A 10,795-nucleotide genomic window follows, 5' to 3' on the forward strand; every position below is an offset into this window, starting at 1 on the left:
ATCTCGGCCTAACGAATACCCATTCATACACGGACACAATCACACAGTCCCAGCCTCATTCTCACACTCACTCACTCAAAGACATACAATAACGATACATTTCATTCTTATTCCCGATACGCACTCTATACCCCCCAGGTCCAAGACATGTACCCGCCCTCTACAGGGGGCAGCCCATGCCCAAACCCAGGAGGTAGACCCATTCATTCTCGAGCGGAGAGGAGCCAATATCCCAGACCCGGCCCAGGCCACGCCCAGCCGACAGGACACCCCCCAGCACGAAGAGGTCACGCCACCGACCACCCACACACCGCCAACAACCAAGCACGCGCCCCCAGCCGACCGCCTGCCAGGCCCCGGCAGCCACCCCGGCCAGCGGGCCAACTATGGCACCCAAGAGCCAAGCTCAGGGGGTCCAAACAACCCCAGGGAGAGCACAGCGCCAGCACCGCCCATGGCAATCCCCCAGACCCCGAACCCCCACATAGTCCTGGTCAACACCCGACGGCCTGCCCTTTTCCCGGACCCCACCCCAGGAATGGCAGTCAGGGAACTAGGGGGGTGAGAAAAAAAAAAGAATAAGACCCCGACACATACACCCCCGCCCCTAGATGTGCTGTTGATGTGTGTTGTTGTATAGTGCCATTAAAAAGGAAAGAAGAAGGAGCAACGGCTGGCATGATGCCTGTTTCCCCTCCACCCCAACTCTATCCAAACCCTAGTGTCTAAATGCAACCGTTGTAAGTGAGCACAGGCACAGGGGGTGAGAGTAAGGTCATCCCACCACCCATAGCCATGTGCCCACCTCAAGTTGGGTTCAGGGCCGGAGGCGAACTGCTCAGTTCGGGTGTCCAAGGCGAACTGCCTTTTACACAGAGACTTTGTGCAAAACAAAAGCTCTGAGAAGATTGTTTTGACTAACTAGGGAACATTGTGGCTCCCCTCTGAAGAAAACAGCTTCCAGCTCAAAGACTACTTTTTCACAGGTGTTTCTGAAGGAATAATCACTTTCTGAAAAACGGAACAGAGAAATATGTTATTCACATTGTAATATTTCACATGGTTTCATTATGATTGAAAACAACAATCAAAATTCTTCATGTTCACACTTGTTAATCAAATAAAAGTTACAGTTACTCTGGAGTCCAGGATTGACAATGTATGAAAAATACTCCCAATGAGAGAGACTTGCCCTCGCATCAAAAGGAACATCACCTTCCAAAATACAGCAGTGTCATCCTTACAGCAACACCTCAACACAAGTACTGTACTCACCTAGAACACACCTGACGCTGATGTGATGTTTCACCACAGTGAAAGTGGACAGATGCAATGAACGCAGCAGCAAGAGGAAAGCTGGGGGCTGATGCTGTTTATCAGCAGGCTTTTAACACAAAAACCTGCTTCTGAGATTCCAACGGGAGGGTGTCTTGAAACACAGCAGTGAAGGCTAATGGGACAGATCTGGTTGGCAGGCTGCAGACTGATGGAAGTCTTTGGATGGAAGACGAAACGTTTCTCCCTCAAAGAAACTGGTCCAGTTGACATGATTGAACCTTTTTATTATTTTAGGTCATCTTTATACTGTAATTTAGAAAATGATTAAAGATTCACAAACTTTCAAGCACCACTGTATTGCATGACTTGCTGGTCATTTTGTCATAAACACTCAGAATATAATATTGTAACTAAAATATCACCTGAGTTTTCAACTAGCCCCCGACACTCTGTTAGACACCAGCTTAAATCTTGTCTGGCTGGTCTGAAGACTTCACCATGACATCACACCTTCAAGCTGTTTACTCTTTGACCTTGACTCTAAACCCAGTATACAACTGGGTTGTGACTGTTGGCAACAAATAACTCGGAACAGTTGCAGTCTTCAGACCAGATCACTTTCACTTTATAGTGACATCACTAACCTCAAAAGGCTTCAACTCCGCATCAGCAGCAAAATCTACAGATTAGACACAGAATCATTCAGGAGGAATGTCCAACAACAAGATGTCCACAGGTCCAGTCCAATTATTATTCAGTCTTAACAGAATCAAATCTATTTTAGTTTTATTTTAATATGTTTAATTTGTTATAAAACTGAGGTGATGGTTTTTGGCCCCAAGGCCAAAAGGAATTTAGTAGTTCAGTCCCTTTCTGCTTTTGGTTTTAACTGCACTCGTGAAGCCAGAAATTTGGGGGTAACCTTTGATTCTGATCTTGGTTTTTCTAAACATTTTAAGAACATCACTAAAACAGCATTTTTTTTTTCAAATTAGTAATATTGCCAAAATCAGAGCATTTATCTTTTTAACTGATGCAGAAACTCTTATTCATGCCTTTGTCTCTTGTCATCTTGATTATTATAACTCTTTATTTTCTGGTCTGCCCCAAAGTTCTCTTAATCGTCTTCAACTAGTACTAAACACTGCAGCTAGAGTTCTCACAAGATCCCATAAATATCAGCACATCACTCCTGTTATGTCCCCATTGCATTGGCTCCCTGTGGTTTTTAGAATTTACTTTAAAATTTTATTGTTTGTTTTTAAATTCCTGAATGGTCTTGCGCCATCATATCTATCTGAGCTTCTTACCCCCTACATCCCTTCTTGCAATCTCAGATCCTTAAATCTGTTACTTTCCACTCCAAGATATCGACTGGTGACATAAGGAGGGAGGGCTTTTATGGTCAGGGCTCCTAATTTGTGGAATGCTCTTCCTTTAAATATTAGACGGGCCTCTTCATTTCTTCTTTTAAATCATTAGTTAAAACTTGCTTGTTTAATAAGGCTTTTAATATCTGAATTTCTTTCTTTTTTATGTTATCTATTTTAATTGATTTGGTATACTTTTGTGTTTCTTATGTCATTTATAATGTTGTTTTAATTGATTAATGTGAAGTTCTTTGTGACATTTGTTTGAAAGGTGCTATAAAAATAAAGTATTATTATTATTACTACTATTATTGCGGGAGTGGTGGCGCAGAGGTTAGAGAAGGTTGGCCTGTGATCGAAAGATCGCCGGTTCAAGCCCTGGTACCGGCAACATCAAAAATGTGGGTGGGGTAGGTGAAGAACCCACACCTGCCCCCACCCTCATTCGTCCCACTCTGAGCCCTTGAGCAAGGTCCTTACCCCCATCATCTGCTCCTCCGGGTGTCCTAGATAGCAGCTCTCTGCTCCACACAGAGGGCTGTGGTAGCTCAGTGGTCCGTGGTTGCGTCAGGAAGGACATCTGGCGTTAAAAAAAATAACTGCCACGTCTTCGTGCGACTTAGTTCGCTGTGGCGACCCCTAACGCAGGGAGCAGCCGAAAGAAGAAAAAACAAACCATTATTATTATTATTATTATTATTATTATTATTATTATTATTATTATCATTATTATTATCATTATTATTATTAATATAAATCATTTCAGTGCATTCACATTTAATAGAGTATTTAAAAATGACCCACAAATTACATTGAAACTTTAATATGATTCAGTTTTCCTTGCCCACTGAGGAAAATTCTTCTTAAAACGGAAAAAGAAGTAAAGTGGTAAACACCTTTTATTTATTGATTTATCCTTTATTTTAATAAAAGAAGATAAATGTTGACATACATCATATCTTCAGTAAATGGGCTAAATAGAGGCATGGATTTAAACAAACTAAATCGGGAATTAATATGTACTTGATATTCTACTACCAGTTAAAAAAGTGAAGTGAGGAAGGTGTCTGAAGGCTGATGGTCTTCTGAAGATTACTTCAAAGTTATTGAGCATAAAATAAAATCTGTTTTATTGAGTTCACTTATAGGTCATCTTCAAACTTTTATTTGTTCCCAGTATTAACAGTTATTATTGATAATAATTTAGTATGATATAAGAAAAGTAGATATTCAACTAAATATGATTTTAACTTTGATTTTAGCATGGACAGAATTATGTTTCTGAATCTAAATGAAAATAAAACGGAAGTCATCAGCTTTGGTAAATGTAATACCCTTAATGTGCTTGGCCCCTTGGCTTCATACAGCCACTCCAATGTCAGGAATCTGGGAGTTATTTTTGATAGTGCTTTTAAATTAGACAAACAGATAAATACTGTTGTGAAATCCAGTTTCTTCCAGCTAAGACTTATTGCCAAGGTGAAGTCTTGTCTCCCTTTCAGAGACCTTGAAAAGGTGATTCACGCTTTTATTACATCTGCTTTGGACTACTGTAATTCATTGTATGTTGGTTTAGACAAATCATCTTTGCATTGTTTACAATCTGTCCAGAACGCAGCAGCTCGTCTTTTAACAGCAACTAAAAAACATGAACACACAACCCCTGTCCTGGCTTCTCTCCACTGGCTTCCTGTCCACTTCCGGATTGATTTTAAGATTTTATTGCTTGTTTTTAAAGTCTTAAAAGGTCTGGCCCCGTCATATTTATGTGATCTCATTAACATCTACACTCCAGTAAGAGCACTTCGGTCTACCAACCAGTTCCTCTTAGATGTCCCCAGATCCAAACTTAAATCCAGAGGTGATCGGGCTTTTGTGGTTGCTGCTCCAAAACTGTGGAACAGTTTACCTGAGAATTTAAAGAGCGCTCAGACTGTTGAGACTTTTAAATCTTTGCTCAAGACTCATCTGTATTCCTTGGCATTTCATCCACGCAGAGTCTGAGAACAAGTTGAGCTGATTTTATTGTTGTTGTGTGTTGTTTTTACTGTCAACTTATGTTTTTGAGTGGCACTAGATGCATTTTTACTCTTTTTTTATTTTTAATCTGTCTTAACTGTAAAGCACTTTGGTCAGCTTTTGTTGTTTTTATGTGCTATATAAATAAATTGACATTGACATGTTTGGTCTGGCAGATTATTTTATTTCTTGTGTGCACAGTATTTTTTGTTTCACAATTTATTTTAAAATATGGGATTTTAAACCCATAAGAACATCTCAGCAGTTAAAGTGTTATTTTCATGTGATTACAAAACAAAGAAGTTTCTTTTTTATTATTATTCAACAACAGAAGTTCATAGACAAGAAAATGTTTGAATTAACATGCATAAAGTTGTACCATGAGACCGACAAAGTTACTGAAAGTCTTTGATGTCCCAGACAAACTTAAGTGGAAAATCTTTCATCTCTCTATGGAAGACTTCATCAAACCTCTCATTCTGGGCCACAGTAAAGTGATTCTTCCAGTCTCCAATGGTGCCTTAAAGAGCAGAGAAGAGAAATATATCAAATACAATTGGGGAAAATTACATTTCAGTATTAAAGTTAAATACTCGTTCAGTTCTAGAGTTTTCCATATCTTCAACACTTGCTCTTTTCTCAAGGGCAGACGTCTCCTCCTCTCCCTCTCCACTTTGCTTTTGCTCTGTCCTGTCTGTGAAACTGCTTCTGAGTCTCTCTCTACATATCTTCCGAATCATAACTATGGACTTGGATTTGGTCAGTTGGTTCCTCAACACAATATCAACAATTGATAACATTTTTTTGAAGAGAAGACAGGCTTTAGGCAAGCCGATTTGCCCTGTTGGCACGCATGCAGCTGGATATCTCATTGACTTTGAAGACTTGATGACGTGTCTATCTCTGCTGTCATCTGTGGATGTTAAAAACACATTTATAATTGGATTTATGATAACTGGTTCCTACTTTTTGGATTTGGCTGATTCCTGGTCTATCAACAAACAAGGAAGTTGTCGGCAGCAAATCTGGACCTGGTCAGGCCGCCTGCCTTATATGATGGCTTGGTTCGTGCCTTGAGCACCCAGACTCTTGGCAGAATGGATCAAATCTTGGGGATTATTCTCAGGCAAGTTCCATTGGTATGGTCATTTAATTTGGACGTTTCGGAAACGAGTGGACCGACACATACTCAAGGTAGATGTCATTAAGTTCTGCCTGTCCCCAAAACAATCATGTTTATCTGAATTTGGCTCCCTGACTTGCCATCTTATCTCAACCCACCTGGAAAGTTTTGTAAACCTGATGCTCAGCCCCTCCCTCCCCTCCTACTGAGGAATCTCCATGGACTTTTCAGAAGAGCCCAGCTGAATAAACATTCTGTCACCACCCTGGAAACATACCTCATCACATAAAGAACTCCATTGATTTTGCCAACAAAGTTCAGCATTTGAAACTAACCCCAGGAGAAACCCTTGTATCGTATGATGTGACTTCTCTTTTCACTTGCATACCCATCTCTGAAGCAGTAGAAACGGTCAGAAAACGACTTCTACAAGACAATGACTTAATTAACAGGTACAACTTTACCCCAGACCAGATCTGCACCCTGTTGGATCTCTGCCTCTCAACCACTTATTTCAAGTTAAATGGCAGTTTTTACAGACAGAAGCATGGCTGTGCCATGGGATCTCCAGTGTCACCCATTGTTGCCAATCTCTACATGGAGGAAGTGGAACAGAGTCCTAAACTCCTATGAGGGAACAACGCCAAGCCATTGGCTCCGATATGTGGATGATACCTGGGTCAAAATCCAAGCCAAGGAAATAGAAGCGTTCACCAGACACATTAACTCAGCTGATAACAACATCAAGTTCACCAGAGAGCATACAAAAGACAGCAAGCGGCCTTTTTTGGACCGTTTGATTCAGATGGAAAGAGAGGACAGCCTCAACATTGAAGTTTACAGAAAACCAACCCACACAGACCAGTATCTTGTGTTTGACTCTCACCATCCACTGGAACACAAACTCTCTGTCATCAGAACTTTACAGCATCGGGCCGAACACGTCCCCACAAAGACAGAAGGGAAGGAAAATGAAAAGAAACGCATCCAAGAAGCTCTCCAAACATGTGGATATCATAATTGGACTTTTGTCAAGTCGGCGAGGAAATCTACAAATCCCACTAATAAACAGAAAAAGGACAACAACAGACATAAAAACATTGTCATCTCTTATGTTGCTGAAGTATCAGAGAAATTTAGAAGGATTTTCAACAAACACAACATCCCAGTACATTTCAAACCCAGCAGGACTCTCAGACAGAGGCTGGTCCACCCTAAGGACAAAACACCCCTACACAAACAGAGTATGCGGTCCAATGCAGCGAGGACTATCCAGACCTCTACATTGGAGAAACTTAACAGCCTCTTCACAGACGCATGGCTGAACACAGGAGAGCCAGCTCCTCAGGACAAGACTCAGCGGTTCACCTCCACCTCACGGATAAGGGACACTGTTGAGGACCAAAATGTGCACATTTTGGACCAAGAACACAGATGGTTTGAGAGGGGGGTGAAGGAAGCAATTTATGTTAAAAGAGAAAAAACATCTCTTAACAGAGGAGGAGGCCTCAGATTTCCACTTTCAAAAACGTATAATCCAACTTTAAGGGGCTGTTTAAACGGTGCGTATTTTGAGTGCATCCGCAGCTTTCTCTCTGCGGTTCTACTGATCATTTACATGGCACCAGTGGCCCCCCTCTTTGAATCCGGAGGTTTTTGAATCCACCTTCCAGAGTGGAGGTTTTTCGCTGACCCCCTGCTGATAATGTAAACATCTCCCGCTGAGGCTTTGTATTTAACCACATGCGCACACGCACGCAAGGACAGATGCTATATTTCTATCAAGATGGCAGCGGATACACTGCTTTCAGAACTACGACTGATGGAATATATTTTTAATCTCGTAGTTAATCTATGTCAGATTCCAGGGGCTGTGACCAACATCTGTGTTGGAAGAGACAGTCAGATCCAGTTCTAATATCGCTGTTTATAGAACGAGGCATGCGCACACATCGCGCTGCACTATAACATACTAAATGTGCTAAATAATAACAGTTTAATAATAATAAACAGTATTTATGTTAGTGTGAGAGATAATGAAGCTCTGAGCTAAATGAAGCTATCTGGACATTATGTAATTCAAATTTAAAATGATTGTAAACATATAGCGTGAACACTAAAGTTGAAAATGAAGACATCAGGTTTAATTTTTATTTATTTATTCAACACCACAAACTGTATGTCACATAAACACTGATAATTAAACTGAACACACTATTAAAAACTGTAGGGTTTTGTCATTTTCCTTCCACCAGGTTCCTGAAGGCAGGGGCGGCGCTGATGAGCAGCTGCAGCTGAGACCAGTTTCCCTAATTGATGCCAGGACTACTTAAGGCTCCAGTTGAGCTCCAGTCAGTGCTGGAGCATTGTTCTACCTGCCGGTACATATGCCTCCAGCCCTGTATAGTGTTCAAAGATTGAGAAGACTGACCTTGTTTTGTGTACACATTTTCAGAGTCTTGATGTCCTGGATCCTGTCCTGTTTTTCGAAGTATTGAAGAAGACCCTGAGGATAAACTTACCTGTGTTTCCTTGTGCTCAGCTGCCTGCACACGCCTTCCGCCACTTGCCTTTGCAGTCTGCCTGGTCATCATCCTGGAACGAGAAAAACCCTCAGCCTGTCCAACAGCCATACTAACTACTTTCACTGTAAGCTTCTCAAAGACCTTGAACATTCAGTTATTGGATCATCTCCTCGTCATAAAGTAATCCTCCTCCTCTGTCTTCACAGACCCAGATCCTATTTTGTAAATAGTTTATTTTTCCTCTCACTGTAAAATAAACATTTTTCAATTACGTTTGAGTTTGGTTCTGTTTTCCTCTGTCTGTTCACTTGGGTAACTCCTCATTATAACAAAAACACGTTAACTGAACTACGTAAATGAACTGGACTCTTGTTTTCATCCGGTATGGAAGTCCCACGTTGTCCATCTGACTCGTTCATGCTGTCACTCCTTTGATTAATGCAGCTTAAAACATTGAATGGATTGAATAAAACAACTGAGGGGAATTTAAAATAGTTTATCCAACATCGCACTCTCTTTGACGTCCTCCTGCACTGCACCTGGGCCGAGCTTCGTTCAGAACCAGTCCGCCTGGTGGGAGGACAGCTTCTTCTTCTTTCAGGAAAAATAAAAACTCAGTTGGTTGTTGTGTGATCAAAGTAAACACAAGCAAACATTAAGAACATTGATTTACCTGCAGCTGTAAATCAGCTACTGATTATCATGGAGTAAAGTCCGACATCATAGACTCTGTTCTGGTCCACTCAGTGTGGAGCTGTTAGCCAAAGCGGTCCCGCTTGGCGTCAAATCTGTCGTCTCTTATCCAAAATCCAGCCAAAAAACAGCTTTAACTTGTTAAGATGTTGTTAGCTGAGCTTTTTAGCTCACAGGAAAGGAGCGTGCCGAGGCAACATGCATGTACATTAGGTGAAGGTACAAAATTCACAGCGCCATCTAATGACCTGGCATGGTAACTACAGCGGATTCGGGAGGGCGGGGGGGGATTCCTGCGTATGCATGTAAACACAAAATCTGTCCGTGTCAATGCGGATCTTTTCCTTTAACATACAAAAAAAACATACGTTTCCCCCCATCGTGTCTGTGTAAATAGGGCCTAAGACATTCCCAGCCAGTTTTCACACCTGATGGGAACAGAGGGGCCTCATCTGTGAATTAGAGTAACAAAGACCTTAAAGAACCCCTACTGTTAGGGTGTTGAAGTGTGAATTGTCAATCTACATATGTATGTGTATCTTATCTCACTCAGCCTTATAACCTGAACCCCTCACTCACTGCTCTTTGAATTGAGAAAGCTTCTCGGATGACGTCTTCTGTTACAAATAAAGTCTAGTTGTTTTTGTATTGAACGTTTTTTGAATTTATCATGTCCTCGATGACTGAGAATCTTCACCAGCTCTGAGGAGGTCGAGTTTCAACCGAGGGGGGACTCTTCGCTCAAGTAATTTTTTAACTCCCTGGACACGGAGTTCGTGAACACGTCCCCCTCTGAAGCTGAAACAGCTAGCAGCCGCTCTCCATCCTGCCTTACAGGAGGTTTGGAGCCAGTGTTGCCTTCGATGGTCGAAGCTGAGGGCTCCGGTCACCTCCTTGTTGCTGTTGTCAATTGTTGTCATCTTTCTTTGTTGAAATCAGGTCTCTCTTGTAAATGAGTCCTCGAGGCTCAATGGGATTTACCTGTCTAAATAAAGGTTGATTCACGGCCATCACCAAAGTCAAAGAGCTCACGGACCAGGGTTTTTCCACCATCCCTCCCCTAGAACCCAGTTTGTCGGGTGTTTTCGGGGTGAGCGCAGTGAAATACGTTGGCCGACGTATCACCCCGTCATCCTCCGGTGACCAGCTCACCGCGAAGCTGACAGACAGAATCCATCAGTGCTCGTCGCAGGTGGGAGCAGCAACCAACAACATCTCTACGTTAGCACTTAACATAGCTATGGAGACAAAGGAACCAAACCCGTCCTCCGCAGATTTGGACCAGATCAACACGGCTGCAGACATGATTACCAACCTGTGTGCGGCGTTTGCAGAGTGCTCACCATTCAAGTGTAACAGACACAGTTTTGGACATGTAATTTATAGTGAAGGGGTTATGCCAGACCCCACCAAAGTTGAGTCAGTGAAAGGGCGGTCGGGACCATTAAATCAGACTATAGTTCAGATAAATTATAGACAATTGTTTACGTGGGCTTGCAGCTATTGCCTGTCCTGTACACCAGTCAGATGATCCTGAATTACCAAGATTTGCTCTCATGTGGGATTGGCTTAGGACTTCAGGCACCATATCATGAGGCAACACAACATATACACAACAAATCTGGAGCTTTAAAAACAACTGAACAGTGTCCCTACTGGAAATCACTTAGGGGTGCAGAAACTGCAGGGGAAGGTAAAAGACATTTATTAGGATTCAAGGATTTTTTTATTTTCATACCAGCTCACATTTGCATGTTTGTGGTACGAAATTCGGACTCAGGTCCCAG

General features: G+C 42.0%; 1 protein-coding gene across 1 annotated transcript in view; it reads right to left on the reverse strand.

The window, feature by feature from the left end:
• Window positions 1-5,062: 5,062 nt before the first annotated feature.
• LOC119410424 (amine sulfotransferase-like) overlaps window positions 5,063-10,795 on the reverse strand; it is a 96,580-nt gene continuing 90,847 nt past the window's right edge. The window contains exon 6 of the mRNA XM_037677336.1: window positions 5,063-5,187. Within this exon, the coding sequence (XP_037533264.1) occupies window positions 5,063-5,187 (125 nt within the window). The remainder of the gene's footprint in view (window positions 5,188-10,795) is intronic.

Source organism: Nematolebias whitei, chromosome 5 (genome assembly GCF_014905685.2).
Source record: "Nematolebias whitei isolate Nwh7 chromosome 5, NemWhi1, whole genome shotgun sequence".
NCBI lineage: Eukaryota > Metazoa > Chordata > Actinopteri > Cyprinodontiformes > Rivulidae > Nematolebias > Nematolebias whitei.